This window comes from Apis laboriosa, unplaced genomic scaffold, assembly GCF_014066325.1.
Source record: "Apis laboriosa isolate Shangri-la unplaced genomic scaffold, ASM1406632v1 scaffold18_cov149, whole genome shotgun sequence".
NCBI classification, from domain to species: Eukaryota; Metazoa; Arthropoda; class Insecta; order Hymenoptera; family Apidae; genus Apis; species Apis laboriosa.
Window position 1 is genome coordinate 2,729,612 of NW_025222233.1, and position 22,543 is coordinate 2,752,154.

Sequence of the window (22,543 nt, forward strand, 5' to 3'; positions counted from 1 at the left end):
ACATTTTACAAATAATTTAATCCTTATAATACGCTTTTAATTGATTTGTTTGAAAGATATTATAATAATAAGATAAACCATTTTATTTTTGTAATATATTAATAGATTGCATAAGACATTAATATATTAACAAATTAGAAGCATATATTATTAAATTTGACAGAAGTTTATGTATAATTTGTTTCGAAAATAAAAGTTTTATCAAATTAATTATCAAATTAATCGCATTAATTAATTATAATCTATCATTATAATCCGATATTCGGATCCATATATAGTTCTAAAATAAAGATACTAAAATTCTAAATAAAAAAACTAAATTTTAATAAAATAAAAAAACTATCAATTAATTTTTAATTTTAATTTAATATATTATCAGTTATTATAAATTTATTATTAAATTTTGTTTAATAATTTGTATTGTTAAATAAATTTTAATTTTTTAATTTTTAAAGAAGAAATTACCGAATTCATTCCATGTCAATATCTTATGACATTGAACTATACTTAAATTTATATTTTTCTAAAATTTTTTATTTTCTTTAATATACAATTTCAATATCCATTGAGATTTTGTTTGTTTTTAAAGTTTTGAAACATTCATTATAATTGTTTTTTCAATTAATTTTACAATCGTATTATTTTTTTGAATATATTTTTTATCGTAAGATTTATTTTCATTTAATAAACAATAATATTTTTACTGTTAATCAATTTGAATTTAATTTGACTTATTAAAAAATTTGACTACGCATTTTTATCAAATTTATTTAATATTCAAATTATGTTTAATTCTTTAAAATATATAAAAATTGGTTTCTAAGGATACCGCTATTAACTAGCTAGAACAGCTGATAAAATCTTAAGTAGCGACATCTACTCAATTACGTTTCACAAATCAACATACGCACATTCAGATTTTTTTCCAAATAATGATTGAATGTTAACGAAGATATATCTTGAGATTATTGTTTTCTATTTTCTCGTTTTCATTACAACATAATTATTGATAACATCTCAAAATATCAATACAATAATGGTACAATTAATCGGTGTTGACTTCGAAATATTTGGAAGAGTACAAGGTAAATGAATATTGTATTTTAACAAAATTATGATGGTATTAATTTTAGATTCTCTTTCTTAAAGGTGTATTCTTCAGAAAGGTAAGTAATATGAATTAATTAACAATTATTAACTAATACAAATCACGAAGAAATATCGCAAATTTTACAATTTGATATAGAAGTGACATCTGGTAGGTGAAAAAGTTATTAAGAATGAATAAATATACATATCGATATTTTAAATTGAAAATCAAATTCATCTAATGTTTTTTGTATTTTTAATTTAAAATAAAAGATAATATTTTTTGTATTTTTAATTATATCAATGCTTAATGCTTATGCGTATGCTTATGTCTGTATTTGTGAATCGGTAAATCAGTTTCCTATCGGTAAAATATTCAAACTAACCTTAAATAATTTATTGTTTTTATTAATACAGTATACTCAAAAACATGGTAACGAGTTAGGTTTAAAAGGTTGGTGTATGAATACTGATAAAGGCACAGTTATAGGTCACCTCGAAGGAGAAAAAAACAAAATAGAGGAAATGTAAGTTTAGTTCAAAATGTTTAAAAAATTTTTAAAATACATTAAATGATTATTCTTGTTCAATATATTTTTATTATAGGAAAAATTGGTTACGATATACAGGAAGTCCGCAATCAGCTATAGATAAAGCGGAATTTCGTAATGAGAAAGAGATAAGTAAACTCTCGTTTAATAATTTTGAAATTAAAAAATAGTTTTTCATTCATAATTTCAAGTGAAATTATTGAGTTGTTTTTTCTTTAATATTATAATTTATATAAAATTATAAAGGATATGTATATGATGTGTTAATATATACGATACAGTTAAAATAAAATAAAAATATTTAATTTATTATATTTTATCCTATATTTTTTTGTATAGGCATTATTTATAATCTTATTTCATATATATTTTTCCATAATTTAATATTAAAAAATATATTATATTAAAAAATACATTATATGCATATAAAAAAAAGTTATTCATATTCTAATATTTATTAACTTTTTTTAGTTTTTTTTTTATTTTAATATCATATTTTTGTATAATTTATGATATTTGCGATACTAAATTATCACCTTATATTATTTATGACTCTGATATCTCTGTTCGCTATCTGAAAAAAACAGTATGAAACAATATTGTTATTTCTTTACATATTATAAGTGACAAGCGTACGCTGAATGAATACATTTAAGGCAGCATTAACCGTTCCGTACAATTTCTACCGCTATCGGCACAAACTTCATTAGTTGTCGAGCGCGAACCGTCGCGTACGCTTCAAAACTTTCGCCTGTCGGTCTTTCTGTCGTATAGATGCAGTTGCACTTTATATTTATCTGACTATTTCATCATTATATAAAATACTTCTATTTAATTTTATTTAATTTCTATTGATATCATTTATTAAAATAACAATTAAAATATGGAACAGTTGCAAATGTCAAAATTAATCAATATTTAAGGTAAAACAAAGTGTCGAAAAATTTTAAGATTTTCATTTCATTTTATGGTCAATAAATGATTTAATTATATAGAGGTATGTCATGTAGAAATATGTCATCTTTAGTTAAGAGCAGCAATTCATGAATTGTAAAGTGTATTAAGAATAGACTGGTAATAACTAGATAATTGAGTGGTAGTGATAATACAATGATTGGCAAACGTGGGGAAATGTCACAATCAGCATGAAGTGTTTCAAGAAATTCTTTCAGCACACTTGGCATTTACAACAGGTAAGAATACATATATTCCATAGAAACTGGTCTCGCTTTGCTTGATCAACGAAATCTTCGGATAATATTTTTTTAAAAACATAAAAACATATCGAACACCTCTATTAATTAAATTTATGCAAATTAATTTTTAAGTACTATCAAAATTCAAGGTTTCTAATTTTTTAGTAATATTATGACAGTGTTTTTTTCAATATGAACGACTTGTTTATGTAAACGATCTTATACTATACATAATTACGAATAATAAAATGGTAATTATAAAATGGTAATTATAATTATATTACCATTATGATAATTATTTATTCGTGTTTTATTAGAAAAGAAAGAAATTAGAGAAGAAGAAATCGATACAATATTTAAAATGTTTTTCTGTTATTTCACTTTGTTCTTTCACTGAAAATTAAATATATATAAAAGATTATGTGTGATAGTAAAACGATTCACAAAAACATTAAACATCGACAAGTACACTTGTTCGTCGTTTGAGTGGTAGCCTTGTGCCTCTTTGAGAACGAGTTACTTTCGTTCGTCGATTTAGACACAACCTTACCATACTTTCACCTTCTTGTTCGAAAAAAATTTCATTTCTAATAATTAATCGGAGTTCATTGAGTTCGGAGTTCATAACCAATGAAGTCGGATCAATAAAAAATAAGAAATCGATCAATGATGAAATAAAAAAAAAAAAAGAAAAGAAAAGAAAAGAAAAGAAGTATAGAAAATTTCTGAATTATTCTTCAACAAACTTCAATTTGTTGTTGTATCAGTCATCGAGCAATACTTTCTTATTTTATAGAATTTAAATTTCAATGTGATCATTCACAACAACATTTTATTTTTATATCCGGCTTTTCTATTTCTTGATTCTTCTTCACGAGATTTGCGATTACCTGTTGAAAACATGAGCCTCGCCAGATTACGCAAGGTATCGTACGTATCATCATTGCTGGTGCATCCTCGAATTGTTGCGCATTTGCTCACGTAACAATTCTCGCACTTCAATAACATGAAATTCTTTTTATATATACTTTATTCAATTTTGATATTTTATTCAAAGCACTATATATCTTGAATCTTTCATATTTTTGAAAATCATTGTGTCGATCTATAAATTTAGAATTTTCATCTTAAGCTTTTAATACTCGCAACTTTATACGAATGATTAATAACGAATAACTTTGATAACTTTATCAAAATAATTTTAAAAAAATTTAACTTTTGATTATAACATTTAAATAAATTAAAAGTTATAAATGCTATTGAAATGAAAAGGTTAAGTAAAATTAAAAAACAACGTTGATCTTTTTAATGTCGGACGTTATCATATCATAAAAATATTGATGCTACTCTTTTTTTTTTTTTTTTAACTTATCATATTATTTAAAAAGGTAGAAAGAAACGTAAAGAAATGATATCGATGAGCATCGAACTTCCTCTAAACGATTTATGAGCCGATTAGTGGCGTTTGATCGGCATTCACACGAGAGTAGTTCGATAATAAGAGATCAGGGGGTCGGGACTGATAAAGGTTGATAATGAGTCCCGACTCGACGTAACTAGTCAGTTCCTCCGGTGTCGCACGCAAATAAACTACAATCTTTCTCGCCTCGAACGAACGGGTTCAACGTCTCAGAAACGTGTGTTTGAAGAATAAAAAATTTAAAAATCGATTAAACATTCCGATAATATTGTTACATCAAGTTTTTTTTTTTTTTTTTTGTCAGCGATTTACATAGCGATATAATGTGACTAACATCATCCAGTTGGTCATAAATATGAACGGCGATGGTAATTGTCATACTAGGAAATATGGATACCCGTTTAATAACGTGAGTGTCTGATCTAATCGCGATTTTTATCTTAAAGAACATCTTGTTTTTCTTTCTTTTTTTTTTTTTTCCTTTACCTTTTTTGTCTTCTATAACGAACATGTATTACATATTCATCATAAAATTTAGATTTAATCTTTCTACGAAAAAAATAATTAAAAATAATTTTCCTCAAAGTCATAAATAAATGTAATAAATTATTTATACGCAAACTATTCTTACGGTAAGGTCAGACGAGTCATTAACCCGATCAATTTATATACAACCTTTTCACGTTTATTTCGAAAATACTATTTTTAGATTCCACTCCATTCATTTTTGTTTCGTTTATTTGGTTCATGGTTTAATAGTGGTAGAATTGAAGTGAAAGTTATCGAAAATTTTTTGCACAAAAGTATTTAAAGAATAAAATTCATAATAAAAAATTATATTTTACAAAATCGTGGAGAATGTTCATAAATTTGTCCATTAATCAATGGAATGTAATACAATTTTGCACTTCTAATCGCCAATTATAATTATACCGATTAGCCTTTAATTAATAAAATTCATGATAAGTCTGATTTGATGCATCTTAATTTAACTTAAATAGTTAATATAATAATACTTAAATATTTTATCATTCGATGTGGAAACGTTTTCGAAATTCGATTAATTTAACGATTCCGTAATGTCATTGACAGATGGTGATCGTGCCATCACCCGGATCCATATGGGATTATCCGTATCTGAACCAGGTCACCAGCATGATGGGCCTGGTATATGGAACGAGATCAAAGCCCGAACAAGATTTATTTCCTTCCAAGATTCGGATTCCAGAGATACATGTAATTTCCCCACTCCATCCCCTTTCACCTTTTCAATATCTCAGTGCGTTCACTTCGCGACCTTCGATCGATTACATATTTTCACGCGAACGATATCGTTTTTCTTCTTTTCTCTTTTCCTGTTTTTTCTCCTCGTCATTACGTCTCATCAATCTTAGAAAAAAAATTTCTACGATGCTAGAAAAAGAGATCTTGAAATCTTATCACATCCTTCCTTCTAGCCAACAATCGTGTCAAGATCTATTCATCCCCCTCTCCTCCCCCCTCCTTTTTTCCCCTCCTTTTTCTCGAATTGGGAATTCAATACTTGAAAAAGCAAAGAATGTCGTTGATAAGAGTCCTTGGGAACGCGGTACGTACGTTTCTCTGCACAATTGAATACGATTGCGAAATAATCGATAATTTGGAGTAGCTGCATCGTCAGGCTGGTTGTCAATTTCATACGAGATTCGATTTATTAAGAATTCTGCTTGCGGTGTTTACTCACACCTAATGTTTATAAATATTCAATGTCTTTTTTTTCCCATCCTTTTTTTAATTTTATTCGAGAAATAAATGTCGGTTCAATTATATATTATATTCCATCAGATATACAAGATATAGAATAAAAAAAGTGATTTTCATCGTGTTGTAATTTATAAGCTGTTTTATAATGTTTTCGTTTCGAAAAATAGGAAACTGTGGTTGACAATCTGGTTTAACCTGTTTTTATACGTCGAATCTAAAATTACGTTACACATGTTTATTCAGGCTGAAATAAAATTTATCGTCGAATTGATATTTTTTTTTTTTTTTTTTGCGATAATATATAATATCTTTCCGTAATTTCTTATTTTTTTATTCTTATCTATATAGAATATAGAATTCACCAGTTCTTATACAAATTTTCTCATCTAGAAGTTTCCAATGAAATATCGAAGAGAATATTTACACATAGATATAATCGATTCAATAAATAGACAAATCGAATCGCTATTTACATAAATTTTTCCCATTTTTAATCAAATCTTCTGCAAATTTTCTATTGGCGCGCTATGATTATTTCACGTAATATCTTAATTTTTCTCGTTTTTTCTCCTAAAGAATCCTCATCAGTATCGAAAATATATTATTTCCTCGTAGTAAGAATCATTACAATATTACTATAATACTCTTCGAGTATTTTCTATATTTTTTTAAAGCATCTTTTTCTCTTACAAATTTCTTATTTCTGAAATAAAAAAAAAACGAATTAAATTTATCGAATTAAAATAACAACTGTTCCAATATTAACTTTATGTATTACAACGTAATCTGTTGGCAACAAACAAATTCTGTTCGATAAAAATTTAACCAACCATTCGAATCATTCATCGATGATTTCAGATGGAAAGTCCATCGAAGTTCGAGTTGACGAAGACGGACGTTCAGATCGCGGATGAAACGGAATTAGGCGAGGTAAAAGTGATGCCGTTAACGAGCAACGTGGCGACTTCGACGCCTGTGCAACCAGGAAGCATTCCTTGCAAAAACGGTGGATGCAAGAGTTGGGCAAGTCGAGCAGAATCACGGATGGAAAGCCCGTGGCATTTTCTCAAGACCATCTTTCTCATTTCTGTGATCGTTGCTTTGATCTTGTGGGTAATCGTTTACACATTCCTCGTCCAATATCAAATCTTGTGAAGAATTCGACGAGTCGCGTGGAACTGTTGAATACATCGAGAACGTCGAGAAACTTGAATGATTTATGCTCTTCCGTTTCGAAGGGAACGGAATGTTTGTTGTACATACAAGGCTGAAAAGGACGCAACACAGATAAAAAATGGTTTCGAAATTTGAGAAAAGATTGAAAAGAATTACAAAGAAAAATGGAAATTTTGTCCGAAAATGATTTGGTGGATGTCTTTGATCGATTCGTTCGATGGATGTTTCATTGAATTTCCCATTTTCCATCCGTCCTTGAACAAAAATTCTATGCTCAAAATCGTGGATCGTGAATGTTTGTCGAAGAATTCGCTAGTTTGTCGAGTATGAGTGAAAAATATGAAAAAAATTACGTACATTGTTTTGTGGGCAGAAAGTTTTTAGAAATTAGCAGAGAGTTTGAATATCGGGATTGCGTAAAGTTGTCTTCTATTTGCACGGTTGCCCCAACTTTCATCGGTCCAACGACTATGAAATTCCCAGTGTTGAAACATTTGAAACAGGAAAAGTTGAAGATATTTTTGTAAGATCGTACAAAAGGCGCTGTTCATAAAAATAAAATTATAACGAGAATGGTACCTGTAATATTCGTTCATAAAATTGGATATTCCTTCGTCTACAAAATTTTTGTTACAAAAATCACGATTGTATTACATTGATTATATATGTTTCTATTTATAATATTATATACAAATTGTTTATAATATATTCTATTTGATAGAAGGTATTCGAATATTTAGTATTAATAATTTTTTTTTTACTAAGTATTTGTACAAAAGCGATTAAATAAACTGAATAAATTTTAAAATTTTGTTGCATTTCTAAAATTTATCTTACCCAAGGACATCATTTAAAAATTTAGAAACTTAAATCGAAAATTACAATAAACAAATTAACTCACTATGCCACGCATCGAACTTACGAATGATTATCAAAATCTTATGCGATAATAAAATAATAAGTTAAAGTTGCATGAAAACGCCAATAAGCCTTTCTTCCATTGATCTTGATTCACATAAAAGATAAAAAATCACGATCATCAATCACGATCGATCGAATTTTTTGGATTAAACGCGTGAGCGAACGCGTGTGACTGACGGTACCATGACGGCGTTGAGTGTGTATCAAGCTTTATTCTCCAATTAAATATTATCAAAATCGATTTTTTATCCATTACCAATAAAAAATATGCACAAGTGCTACTTTATTAAAGATATAATACTTCTACATCTAGGCTTTCTCATATGACAATTATAACACAGTTTAACATAGATTATTAACTATGTACTATATTTGTACGCTGATAATCGCTACCCTCTCAACCTGATGATGAACGCTATCGGGAATTCTGCTCGAAGTTATCCGCGAATATATGACGCTCTAGAATTTGTCTTTTTTTCTTACCAACGATCCGTCCATGGTGCACGGCCACGATCAGAATTCTCAGGGAGGATTTCTCGAAACGAGGAACGAGACGAAGGACGATAAAACATCTTTAATGACCCGCGATCTTGAGGCCGCGTTTCGCACCTGACTCGAACGATCTTCAAATTGACATTTTATATCGCGTTATCCGAGTCATGCGAAGTCCGTTGGATCTCTGCTACGATGTTTACCAAGGTAAGAATAAAGGTTTATAAATTTTCTTTTCTTTTTTTTTCGCTCTCCAACAAGCAAATATCACGATTTTCGTAAGAAATTCTTTTTCTTCTTCTTCTTTTTCTTTCTTTTTTTTCTCTTTTTTCATCAAATCCGAATAATCATTTCGTTCGTCGAATAGGAACGTTTATCTGTTGGAAGATGAATGGAAGTGAGATAGGGTTATGAAGTTTCAACGTTTAACAAACGTGTAATTAATTATTTATCGAGAATTAGATAAAGTGTAAAAATTAGAAAAGAAAAGTAAAGTAAAATTGTAAGATTATTCGAAAATTCGACATTTTACTCCCAATGAAAATAATACGAATGAAAATAAAGAGTACATTTTATTCGATGTGAAATAATCATTGCCGCATTTAATATGCACGGATATCGGAGTTAAGACTGTTCCACGGACGTTTATATCAAATTGATCCATGTTATCAGATAATTAAAACTTACCATGACTATCTTGATATGAAAACTGTTTATATTTGAACCGATAATTCGATTCGAGTATATATACTCGAATACCGTATCTCGAAGGAGAGGCATTTTTGTCCAATTTGCAATACAGATTTATCTTACTTTTTCGAATTAAGGTCTGTTTCTTTTTTTTTTTTTTTTTTTTTTTTTTTTTACGTACAATAAGTGATCTTTATTTAGATTCCTCCTCTTCGTTTAGATTTCTCATTCCGATTTGATAAATAATTCGTATAAAATTAGATACGAATCTCTGAATTAATATCGACTCATTATTACCACAAAGAAGTGTTAAAAAGGAAACAGTAATTTTCATTTCAAATCAAGAACAAAGATCTAATTTTATTATCTAATCTTTTTTTCTTCTTTTTGATAGCACAAGAGATAGAGTTCAAGTACCCTCGCTCGACGATCAGGAATAAAGTTCAACATCTAAATTAGTCAGTTCCGTGATAGATGCACCGAAGAAAGTATACCTAGCCGGCAATCTGAAGCGGGAAAACGAGAAGACGATTGCGCGATACTTGGATAGCTTCTTTTCTCAAATTCGAGATAGCCAGGCCGGATCTTCAAAGCAGGATGATCCTGGAAAAGGTAAATAAAAATGAAAAAATAATAATTCTCCAAAGAATCATTTAAGCAATCGAATAATTATATTTTTTTCTCGTTTCATAACTTCGAAAAATAAATTTTATAATTTCTTTTCATCTTCTTCTTCTTCTTTTTTTTTTTTTTTCAACTAACTCAAATAATTTGCAGAAAGCGACGAAACAAAAGAAAATACAGCGGTGAAGGAATCATCGAAGAAAGAAGCTACAGGAATAAAAATCGCACAATCGAATAAACTACGAAACGTAGATAATACCGTAATTAAATTAACAACTTTTGATTATCCTGGAACTTCGAAATCGCATCAACCTGCCAAAAAATCAAGTTCGAAGCCTGGACACAGTAAAGTGAAGCCCACCCAGAGCAAAGCAACCCAAATGCGTGAAAATTTAAGTACACAAAGGCTACAAGCTAACGAAGAAATCGATGATGATGTAACGAAAAAAAGAATAATATTGCGATCGTAAATTATTTGTATTTGTCATTGATCTCTTATGACAGTTTTTTTTATGTTTCAGTCTTCTTTGGATGCAGAGGATACTCAAGCAAGGCCCAAATACATTTTAGTCGGATGGGACAAATTTCGTTCCAAGCTTATGCTGATACTATTGATTCTCTTTGTTTTATGGGCAGTCATCTATTTTCCCATAATTCTAAATATTTAACGACATCGAAAAAAAATAATATTTTCTCTTCTTATGAGCGATAAATATGATATTCAGTGAATTTTAATATGGGTATATACATATATATGTATATATATATATATATATATAAAGTAAGTTTCCAATTCTTAGTAAGAAATGAACGAATCTAGTTTGTATTAAAATTATATATCGAGAATGTTATCTGTTCGTGAGCAAATAGAACGTTTCCTTAAATGTCAATCAAATTATGAACTAGTTTATTACGGTATCGTAGTTGTGGTAAAACTTCAACGTGTAAATATGTAAATATATTTTTCAAGAATAAAGTATAATTTCTTCTATCTAAGTAATAAGCTTTATTTTTTTTTTTTTTTTTTTTTTACACATATATATATATATATATATATATAGTTTACTCCTATATTACTGAAATTTTTCAAACGTGAAACACCTTGGTACCAAATGAACACCTTACTCAAAATAGTCATTTAATCTTCTGTTGTTATGAGGCATAAAGGAAAAGAAAAGGATTACTATTTTAAATGTTATAAATTATATCTTCTTTTGTATTAAATGTATAACGGATCAGAGAGATCAAGGGATCGAGAGATTAGATTTTTACCATAGGAAATGGCCTGTGATATTTTTTAATAAATATAAGATAAATATAAACAAGAGTTTAAACTTACTTATATGTAAGATTCTAGATACTGTTGAGGAAAGGCTGATCAGAAACCATTCTCGTATATCGATAGCGAATAAATCTACTCTTAATTCCCGAGTTTAACTCGATTTCTAACTTCGCTCCCTTGATCTACAATAATTCGTTCATCATCATCATTCCATTTGAAACGAACCAATCGTCACTGCTTAGCCAATAACTCAAAACGATAAATAGATTAATCACAAGTGACACAATGGAACATTAAACAGCGACACGTAACCAACCAGAAGAAACAGAATTCATAAACAAACGAGATTATTCGAAAGCAGTTTCAATTTGAAAGGAAGAAACATTACCAGCTGTCGGATTGAAGAATCGAGAAATCGAGCGTGAAGTTAAGATCATCCTTTCAAGAAAATCGGTTCTCGTTCAAGTATCATACGATGATCGTGCAACGACCTTAAAAGTAAAGATCTTATATACGTGCCAACGGAATCAGCCGGCGAGGCTTCAATTTATCTTAAAACGTTCACATACTCTCTCAACTTTATTGCGTTGCGAAATTGAAACAATCCTGAAGATCGTAGACGACGAGGAACCATGAAAATCGAAAAAATTTCCGCTATTTTCTTGGTATTTGGATTATCTCTGATATTGGTCGGTAAGCGGAATTTTTACTTTCTTTCGGTATTGTGAAAGAACAAATCTATTCTGAAGAATTTCGATTGATAATTTTGACTTCTATTATAACATCATTATAACATATGATCCATGTTGATGATGCAGGATGATTAGAAAAGAGAAGGGAACGAATTTTGTTTTAATGTTGAATTTTTTAAGATAAACAGAATGAATGAAAGTCGAATTTGATAATTAACGTGAAAGTTATATGTTCTAGATTACAGTTACAATTGTATTCTAAAATAATTGAATAACTTAAATGTAATAAATATTCAAGAATTTATTTTATATGTTTGTATACTTAATTTCTTTTATAAGAAAATTTTTGCTCTAATTATTTTCGAGATATAATATATATATAATCACGATTTCATTTTAAATATACATATTTAAATAAATATAGATACTTATATATATTTTATTACTTTATATTATTCTATATATTTTAGAAATTTAAATATTATTTAATATATCATATGAAACTATATAAAAATGTTATAAGAAAGTTATTTAGAAAATTATTATCTTTTGCAACAAAGGTATGTAATATCGAATTCTAAGCACACCACTGCGTTTCTTTTGTTCTTTTGCATATCCTCAAGGTTATCATGAGTTCACGCTTATACATAACTTTATTATATCACTTAAAACGAGAAGAGAAATATGAGGTTTCGAAGCGTGAAATGTTTGGCATTTTTGATTAAGATAAGTCACAACAGAGTATAAAAAAGAATTATAATTATGTCAACGTCATAATTGTTTTTAATCTCGAATATTCTTTTCTTCATTTATATATATATATATAAAATAATGATTGATATTATTCACCTTAATTGTATCTTAAAATCTTAAAACAGCTACGATGACCCCTTTTAACAAGCGTAAGAAAATATTTTTAATATTAATTTTTCTATACAATTATATCTATCCTAAATAATATAATAAAAATATCTATCCTAATTTTAATAAATTTCTTAGCTAACGTAGAGGCAGAATGGAAATTCTGGAACAAGGATAAGGGTAAAGAAGAAATAACAATGGCTACAATTTTTGTACCAAGTATTCTCAAAGAAAGTGATCCTACATTAGTAACTGGAGTCAATTTGACTATGATAAATAATATCCGTTCAAATAAATCAAGTACAGGAGCAGAAATGACTTTTGATATCTCAAAATTGGAAAAAATAAATGATAATACTCCTGAAGGATGTAAAACATGGTTTGCCACTTTAGGAATTTCTGCAGAAGAATTTCTCGAATATATCAAATCCTTAAAAATTTCTGTTCAAAAATCAATAACTAACAGAGGTTGATTGATTATTTTTTGGATTTTATAAATTTTTTTTATTTTTTATATTATGGTATTAAATAAATTTGATTATTTGTTGTATTTCGTAGATTTCAAATCAAATTCTGTATCTGCAACAACACAAACATCAGGTAAAAAAAAAACCTTATGCAAAGAATAAAGAAAACTAGAAAATTTAATTTTGAAAATAATTAATCTTTTCTTAAATTAAAGGTATCAAAACAATTTCGACGATAGGAAGCATATTCTCACAACAACAATCTCAATCTCAATCTCATTCTCAATCTCAACTTCAAAAACCTCAGCTTCAACCCCAACCTCAACCTCATTCTCATCCTCAACCTCAACCTCATCCTCAACCTCATCCTCAACCTCAACCTCAACCTCAACCTCATCCTCAACCTCATCCTCAACCTCATCCACAACCTCATCCTCATCCTCAACCTCAACCTCATCCTCAACCTCATCCTCATCCTCAATCTCATCCTCATCCTCAACCTCAACCTCAATCTCAACCTCATCCTCAACCTCATCCTCAACCTCATCCTCATCCTCAACCTCATCCTCATCCTCAACCTCGTCCTCAATCTCATCCTCATCCTCATCCTCAACCTCATCCTCAACCTCATCCACAACCTCATCCTCATCCTCATCCTCAACCTCATCCTCAATCTCATCCACAACCTCATCCTCATCCTCAATCTCATCCTCAATCTCATCCTCATCCTCAATCTCATCCTCATCCTCAATCTCATCCTCATCCTCAATCTCATCCTCATCCTCATCCTCATCCTCAACCTCATCCTCATCCTCAACCTCAACCTCAACCTCACTTTCAATTCCCTCTTTCACCTTTCTCTCCACCCCATCCTCAACCTCACTTTCAATTCCCTCTTCTACCTTTCTCTCAACCCTATCCTCAACCTCGTTCTCAATCTCATCCTCAACCTCTACCTCATTTTCAATTCCCTCTTGTACCTCACTCTCAATCCCATCCTCAATCTCATTCTCAACCTCATCCTCAACCTCGTTCTCAACTTCACCCTCAACCTCACCCTCAACCTCACCCTCAACCTCACCCTAAATCTCACCCTCAATCTCACCCTCACCCTCACCCTCAACCTCACCCTCGACCTCACCCTCAACCTCACCCTCAACCTCATCCTCAACCTCAACCTCATCCTCATCCTCATCCTCATCCTCAACCTCATTCTCATCCTCAACCTCATTCTCATCCTCAACCTCATCCTCAATCTCATCCTCATCCTCAATCTCAACCTCAACCTCAACCTCAACCTCATCTTCAAAAATCTGAACTTCAATCTCACTTACAAAATCAAGAACTTCAATCTGAATTTCACTCTCACGTACAAACACTTGGTAAGTAATAATACACATCTATTGCAATAAAGTAAAATGATTTTAACTATAATATTTTTTTATCTCAAGAAATATCAAAATCCTTTCAATCATCCAGTACATCACCGATAAAAAAGTTTGATATTCCTCATGTTGATACTTCTGATACTACTGTAATAAAATTGGACAAATTAAAGCCAGGTATAATAACGAAAAAAAATGTATTATCAACTAATGAAAGAAGAGAAGATTATCATATTTTTGTCTAATAAATAGATCAATCGTCAAAATCTGGGCCATTAACAGGAGCAACTGAGAATATCTATTCTAGTAATCCTACTTACAGCAAAGGCCGCACCATTACTAAAGAAGATTTAGAAAAGCTTTCTGAGGCTCTATTTATGAAAGATACTAATAACGTGAATAGATATATCAAATTGAATTTACAAAAAAAGACGAACAGTAATGATACAACAGACGAAGCATCACAACCGTAAGCTTTCAAAATTTCCTATTCCTATAAAATTTCCTAGAAGGAGACATTTACTTACAATGTTTCTACTAATAATACATGTCACTAAATTTATTAATGAAAAAAATGAAAAATTTCCACTTTCCTAAAATAATTGTAATTTGCAGATTATTCACGGTAAATCCACAAGCATATAAAGGACCCACAATTCAAAAAGTTATATCAATGTATGAGAAATACAATACCCAAGGTAATGTAAGCGGGAATATAAGTCTACAGCACCGACACGAAGAGAATGCTTTAATAGATACATTTCTCAACACGAATGTGATGTCCGCCGCCATGAGATTCTTGGCGAATAAAGATCATATATGTAATGATTATTACGAGTACAAAGATATGTTACGAAAATTATGGTTTAACTTATACTCTCAAGAAGGAGAAAAGATTAGTAGCTCGGCTTTTGAACATGTTTTCATGTCCGAAGTTAAGAAGTTAAAAACTGAAACTAATGTAGTTGGATTGCATAATTGGATTTTCTACAGTAAAGAAGAAAGCAAAGGAAACGTAAATTACAGTGGATATACAAAAAAAGTTGAACTCGGAGATGTAAGTTAAGTACTTTTTTAAAGATCATTTTGATATTATTTTTTTATTATAATAATGAAAAGAATATTTTTTTTATATTTATTTATTTAAGATTCTATTAATTTAAAAAACATATAATGAATATATATTTATTGCATAATGAATTCTATTCTATTATTAGTATTTATTGTTTCATTTACTGTTTATGGTACTTTATGAGAATTTGTATCATACAAATAATGGCTAATTATATTCATATGTGTTATTTGCTTTTTAGAAAGCTTCTATTATTGAAGTACGATCACAATATGGATATATTAAACCGGTAACGACATTATTCGTGGGTACCTCACCCGAACTGGAAATGGCACTGTACACAGTGTGTTTTTATGCAAGGCCTGACGGAAATTGTCCAATGTCTCTTGGAGGAACAAAGTTTGATATCGTCACTTCTAAATTTAAGTATAAAGGAAGTGACGCGATAGAAACAGCCTATCCAAAAATATAAATTTATTAAGATAAATTTATTTATATTTTCAAGAAAACAAAGATAATTTTCTAGTATATTTGATTACGATTATAAAAATTATATTAACGAATATATGAGGTATAGATGTTATATACCATTTAAAAAATTTTATATTGAAAACAAATTTGAATCATCAATAATATTTGTATTGATGCTATTTGCATTGAATAAATAAATTTTATTTTTGATTTGAATATATAAATATCGTTTTATATACATTGACCATTAACAATATTTATGATACAGACAATCTCGAGTAAATAGATAATATTGAATAAAGTGATTAAGAAGGGGAAAGAAGTAATAAATTAGCTTGAGCAATACGATAGAGAAAGAATTGCCAGTTAAGTAGTTGATTTCGTAACGAAAACAAGAATGCATGCGATTCTACGAACATTTTATAAAATCAAACATTCATGTTTTCAATGGGTAAATAATTATCTAGTTATAAAATGCATAAATTCTCGATTAAATATCTCAACGCGATTGTATCATAGTGAAAATGGTGTCTATGGATACAGATCGAGTCCACAGAAATATTTTGAAGGTATATCTATTATTATTATTATTATTATTATTCTTTTTGTTTTAAAATAAAAAATAATAAAAATGATATTGGGTCAAAATATAAAATTTGACTCTGTTAATATTAATATATTCTATTAATATTTATGTTAGATTTATGAATAAGAACATAATTTGAATTTCAAATATAAGAATTAAAATTTTCGCGTAATAGTACTAAGAATTTAATATGTTTTATAGATACATCTTCAAATTATAAATAAGAATACAAATTTTTATGAAATAAACTATTCTTACTTTATGCCTATTTTCAAATTTTGTTATTTATATTTCCAAAATATAAAGAATATAATATAAAATTATATATCAATTATATTTTAATCACAAAATATTAAATTAAAATTTCAAAAATTTCATTTTAATTCCTTGCTTTTGTCCAAATAACTATCCAAAAATTATATAAAAATTTTTTATTTATCAGTACTATGCATAAATTTAAACACGAAATTTATTATTTCCTTTTAAAAAATAATACATACACAATAATAATTTAATATGGATGAATTTTTTAAATGACAAAAAATAAAAATTTTTTTATATATAATTTCTATGATATAATTAAAATTAATTATTAATTCATAAATATTTATATTAATGAAATATCTTTATTTTATAGTTTTATATTTATATTTTTTACTTTATTTTCATATTATTTATTATTTAATTTATATGTTTAATTTATATGTTTTTAACTATATGTTTTTAATTATATGTTTTGAATTATAATTAGAATATATATATATATATATATATATATATATATCCTTCAATTATTTTTATTTAAAATAATAATAAAACATTTAAAAATCATTTTGAAAACATTTTATATATTAATCTAGAATGATGATAATAAACATCGGAAAATTTTTAACATTACGTAAACTAATGATATAATTTCGCGATAAAACTAAAATAAATTACATATTACAAATTAATATATTACAAAATAAGATTACATATATAATAAAAATATTTTGATTTTTTTATCATATAAATGATTTTTTTACATTATTATTTTTCATATTATTAGTTTCAAAAGAATATCTGGATATACGATCAAAGAATAGCAATTTCTACAGACTGGTCATTGCCTATAGAGAATTCGGTCATAAACAAGCCGATATAAATCCTATCTCGCCAAAAAAACCAATATCATTAGTAGAATTAAAACCAGAAAGATTTGGCTTGAATTTGCGAGATAAAGTTTCCTTTAAAGGTATTTTAACAATGGGAAAAGAGGAAGGTACCATAGAAGAGGCTTTACAATTTTTAAACAAAACATACTGTGGCTCGGTAGGAGTAGAATTTAGTTACTTGGAGGTAATAATTGATCGTCAAAATTTAAAATAATCAAAAGTTTATCAAAGCTTAAATATTAACATTTATTTCTTTATAGAAGATATATATAAATACCTGATTTCTGTTAATGTCTACACAGACCGAGGAAGAGAGAGAATGGTTTGCGGAAACTGTAGAAAAATGTTTAAAAGATCCTCTAACGGATGAAACGCGAGTGGCCATTGCGATAGAAATGTTGAAGAGTCAAACTTTCGATCAATTTTTGGCTATCAAATTCGCAAGCTTTAAAAGATATAGTGGCGAAGGTGCTGAAAGCATGATGGCCTTCTATCATGAATTTTTTAAACTCTGTGCTAATGGTGAATAAAAAATTAATGTTTAAAAAATCCCACGAATCATTTTATACATACTTAACAAATTCAAAATTAAACTATGAACGTATCTATAAATGAATTACAGATGATTTGGAATACATCGTGCTTTGTATGCCCCATCGAGGTCGATTAAATTTTCTTACGGGGATGTTGAATTTTCCACTGGAAAAATTATTTCGAAAATTACAAGGATACTCTGAATTTCCGGATGATGTAGTTACAACTGGAGATGTGATCAGCCATTTTGTATCTTCCACAAATCTTAATTTTGGTCAAAAAAAGCTTCACGTAACAATGTTGCGAAATCCTTCACATTTAGAGGCTGTGAATCCTGTTTCCATGGGAAAAACTCGAGGAATGATGCAAGCTGTCAAAGATGGAGCATATAACGAGGATATAAATACTCAATGGAGCGATAAAGTGTTAAATATTCAAGTAAATTAATTTAAATTTAATTCCATAATAAAATTAAAGATTGTATATAACTGTCGAAATATATCGATTAACTTCTATTTCAGATTCATGGAGACGCAGCTTACGCTGCTCAAGGTGTTGATCAAGAATGTTTAGCGTTATCCGCAACTCCTCATTTTGAAATAGGTGGAACAGTTCACTTGATAATCAATAATCAATTAGGTTTTACAACTCCAACTTCTAGGGGTAGATCGTCAAGATATTGCACGGATCTAGCCAAGATGATTTCAGCTCCCGTGATTCACGTAAATGGAGATGATCCAGAGGTGCATAGAAAAGAGAAAATTTTTAATTGTCTTTGCGCTTAAATATATATGAAATTAAATATTTTAAATAATATGTAATGTTGTAGATGGTTGTCCGAGCTGCTAAAATAGCTTTCAAATACCAACGAAAATTTAGAAAAGATGTTTTCGTGGATCTAAATTGCTTTAGAAGATGGGGCCACAATGAACTAGATGATCCTGTTTTTACGAATCCTGTTATTTATAAAATTATACATAATCGTCCGTGAGTATTTTTCACTTATACTTACAAAATATCTAATTAATTTTGTTATTTTCAATTAGATCGGTACCAGATAAATATGTGAATAAGCTGATAGAAAACAATATTCTTTCGACGAATAAAGTTAAAAATATTATTGATAATTATAATTCTCAACTAAATCAAAGTTTAAATGAAATGGATAACTTTATTCCACAGCCTACATATTTTGAGGGCTTGTGGACTGGAATAAAACAAGCTGAGGCAAGTGTGACAGAATGGAACACAGGAGTTGATTTAAACTTATTGAAATTTATTGCCGAAAAGAGTGTTCATATTAAGGATGATGTGGTGAGAATATGTCATTATGAGAACTTAAATATATATTAATTATTAAAAATATTATAAATATTTTATTTATTTAATTAACTAAATATTTTACGTAATAGATAATTCATCCAAAATTATTAAAAAATCATATAAAAACTCGATTAAACAAAATAACAAAAAATAAACACTTGGACTGGGCAACAGCTGAAGCTTTGGCAATTGGAACTTTATTGTATCAAGGATATAATGTCAGAATAAGTGGACAAGACATAGGTCGTGGAACGTTTTCTCATAGACATGCAATGCTAGTTGATCAATCTACTGGAGGTATTCAAAAAATAATTTTAACTTTAAATTATATAATAATAAGATTATGTTAATTATGATTTTAGAAATACATATTCCATTGAATTCCATGGTTGATGGACAAACAGGAAAATTAGAATTAGCAAATAGTATATTATCCGAAGAAGCAGTTCTAGGCTATGAATATGGTATAAGTATAGCTCTGCCAACTACTTTGACGATATGGGAAGCACAATTTGGAGATTTTTTTAATGGAGCTCAGATAATGATCGATACCTTTGTAACCAGTGGTGAGGCAAAATGGATGCTAAATAGCGGACTAACGATATTACTACCACATGGTTACGATGGTGCTGGTCCTGAACATAGTTCCTGTAGACTTGAAAGATTTCTACAACTTACAGATAGTAATGAAGATAAACCTGATGGTGATAATGTTAACATGCACGTGACAAATCCAACAACACCTGCTCAATATTTTCATCTACTAAGAAGACAAGTAAGATGCACATTTTGATTAGAAATCATGCTCTTGAATATATATTAAAATACATGTATACACGGGATGTATATAATATTATTAAAAGTTTAAAAATTGATTTTTACTATAGATATATATTATCCGCTGATATAAACATAGCTTTTTAAAAATTTATATTCTTGAAAGTAAAAATTTAATGTTTTTATTTCTTTCTTAGATTATATTCTCCTAAAATTTCTGACATTAAAATTTTTTGTTCGAATATACAATTTTATAGTATACTATACTTATATATACAATTTATATCAATATAATAATCGTAACAGAAATAAATATGTAAAATTTTTTTTTTAATTTTTTTTTTATGCTGAGATATCGTAGTATAAAAAAAATTTTAATTTTGAAATATAAAGTTAAAAGTGTAAAAATTTTTACTAAAAAATTGGAATTAATTTTCAATATTATATTTTATTTAAAATTAAGAGATTTTTTTTCAAAAGAGATAGTCAATAGTTAATTTTTTTTTTTATCTTTTTTTTCATATTATTTAGTTTCATTTATAATACTCTGAAGATAGTGTTTATTTCAATTTTTATACATTATCCAATTTATCTGTTGTTGTTTTTGTTTGTATAACTCCTCACACATTCTATGTTCCTATTTATAAATTGAAGCTTCCAACGCGAAATGGTATCGATTTTTGAAAATTTTTTTATATATTTTATATATAATTTATATATAAAATGTACTTTATTAATAGTTATAAAAAAAAGAAAAAACACATTGATAATTTAAAATATTTGTTTGAGAAATATCGTAAAGGAATCTGTATGTAAATAAGAAAAGTATTGAACACTATAGAAAAAAATTTTTTTGGAAAAAAAAAACAAAAAATAAAAAAAAATATAAATATATAAAAAAATGTATATATAATATAAAAATACAAAAATATATCTAAAATATATTATGATGTATGAAAATGATATGTATGTGTGTATATGTAATATAAATAGATAAATATCTTTATAATAAAAACTATGTAATAAAAATTATAGATTAGTTCGCTTTCATTTACGTGTACACGTGTATTTTGATATATATGAAATAAAAATTTTTAATTCTGATTTTTTTATATATTCGATATTATAAATTATCTACATCTTTTAGATGCTGAGAAATTTTCGAAAACCTTTAATAATAGTAGCTCCAAAAATATTGTTGCGTCATACTGCAGCCACCTCGCCAATAACAGATATGGAACCTCAGACTAAATTTCAAACCGTTATAGGTATATTTACTATAATAAAAAATAAAAAATTATTATTTTTATATTTAATATCAATATATTCAATATCATAAAATAAATAATAATTTAATAGGAGATGAAAAGATAAAAAAATCAAAAGTGGATAAAGTGATTTTCGTCAGCGGAAAACATTATTATGCTCTTAATCACTTCAGAGAAAGTACAGAACAGAAAAACGTAGCAATTATTAGGATTGAAAGTTTATGCCCTTTTCCAATTCAAGAACTGTTGCGAGAGATTAATAAATTTAAATATGTAGAAAGTAAGTATAAAAAATATATATTTAAATATATTTTAAATATTAATAAAAATTATTCTTCAAGCTTTTATATGGAGTCAAGAAGAGCCACAAAATATGGGAGCATGGAATTTTATCAAGCCTCGTTTTGAAAATTTATGTGGTAAACCAGTAAGTTAATAATTTAAATATTTAAATATAAATATTTCAAATACATATTTGTACAAATAATAAAATTTACTTATAGATAAAATATAGCGGTCGTAAACCTATGGCTGCGCCAGCTGTAGGTGAAGGTAAGTTACATCAACAGGAAGCTCAGGAAGTTATAATAAAACCTTTTAATATAAAATAATTTTCATATTATATTATATATTTTATTATATTATTTTATTCATACACATAATTCAACTGCCAAAAATCATATTTATTTGCATAATATTATTATTATATGAAGAAATAAATTATTTACATTATTGATCATTTGTTATCTATTAAAATTGTTATAAT

The 22,543-nt window shown here is 27.9% G+C and overlaps 4 protein-coding genes and 1 long non-coding RNA gene across 6 annotated transcripts; all 5 read left to right on the forward strand.

Annotated features, from left to right (window-relative positions):
• Positions 1 to 890: 890 nt before the first annotated feature.
• Positions 891 to 1,905, forward strand: LOC122711889 (acylphosphatase-1-like). Its single transcript, XM_043931055.1, has 4 exons — positions 891 to 1,085; positions 1,150 to 1,166; positions 1,507 to 1,616; positions 1,696 to 1,905. The coding sequence occupies exons 1-4, from the start codon at positions 1,037 to 1,039 to the stop codon at positions 1,808 to 1,810; spliced, it is 291 nt and encodes a 96-aa protein (XP_043786990.1). The 5' UTR covers positions 891 to 1,036; the 3' UTR covers positions 1,811 to 1,905.
• Positions 1,906 to 2,271: 366 nt separating this feature from the next.
• On the forward strand, positions 2,272 to 10,841 carry LOC122711809. Its single transcript, XR_006346193.1, has 4 exons — positions 2,272 to 2,833; positions 9,673 to 9,890; positions 10,056 to 10,339; positions 10,424 to 10,841. It is a non-coding gene; the product is annotated as an uncharacterized LOC122711809 (long non-coding RNA).
• LOC122711808 lies at positions 3,122 to 7,973 on the forward strand. The gene is made up of 3 exons (XM_043930876.1): positions 3,122 to 4,665; positions 5,349 to 5,492; positions 6,858 to 7,973. The coding sequence occupies exons 1-3, from the start codon at positions 4,612 to 4,614 to the stop codon at positions 7,152 to 7,154; spliced, it is 495 nt and encodes a 164-aa protein (XP_043786811.1). The 5' UTR covers positions 3,122 to 4,611; the 3' UTR covers positions 7,155 to 7,973.
• Positions 10,842 to 11,057: 216 nt separating the features above from the next.
• LOC122711981 (poly(U)-specific endoribonuclease homolog) lies at positions 11,058 to 16,226 on the forward strand. The gene is made up of 8 exons (XM_043931222.1): positions 11,058 to 11,877; positions 12,876 to 13,205; positions 13,296 to 13,337; positions 13,420 to 14,586; positions 14,656 to 14,766; positions 14,842 to 15,058; positions 15,205 to 15,646; positions 15,903 to 16,226. Exons 1-8 carry the CDS (start codon positions 11,817 to 11,819, stop codon positions 16,131 to 16,133), a joined length of 2,601 nt encoding a protein of 866 aa, XP_043787157.1. The 5' UTR covers positions 11,058 to 11,816; the 3' UTR covers positions 16,134 to 16,226.
• A 276-nt stretch (positions 16,227 to 16,502) lies between these two features.
• Positions 16,503 to 22,479, forward strand: LOC122711856 (probable 2-oxoglutarate dehydrogenase E1 component DHKTD1, mitochondrial). 2 transcript variants are annotated; one of them, XM_043930996.1, is made up of 13 exons: positions 16,503 to 16,701; positions 17,770 to 18,059; positions 18,178 to 18,397; positions 18,498 to 18,847; positions 18,931 to 19,152; positions 19,239 to 19,396; positions 19,456 to 19,723; positions 19,822 to 20,029; positions 20,095 to 20,507; positions 21,657 to 21,777; positions 21,869 to 22,057; positions 22,119 to 22,204; positions 22,281 to 22,479. In XM_043930996.1, the coding sequence occupies exons 1-13, from the start codon at positions 16,530 to 16,532 to the stop codon at positions 22,386 to 22,388; spliced, it is 2,805 nt and encodes a 934-aa protein (XP_043786931.1). In that variant the 5' UTR covers positions 16,503 to 16,529; the 3' UTR covers positions 22,389 to 22,479. The 2 variants fall into 2 exon arrangements, with proteins under 2 accessions (XP_043786931.1, XP_043786932.1); XM_043930997.1 differs by lacking the exon at positions 16,503 to 16,701 and having other exon boundaries at positions 17,919 to 18,059; positions 18,136 to 18,397.
• The last annotated feature ends 64 nt before the right edge of the window (positions 22,480 to 22,543 follow it).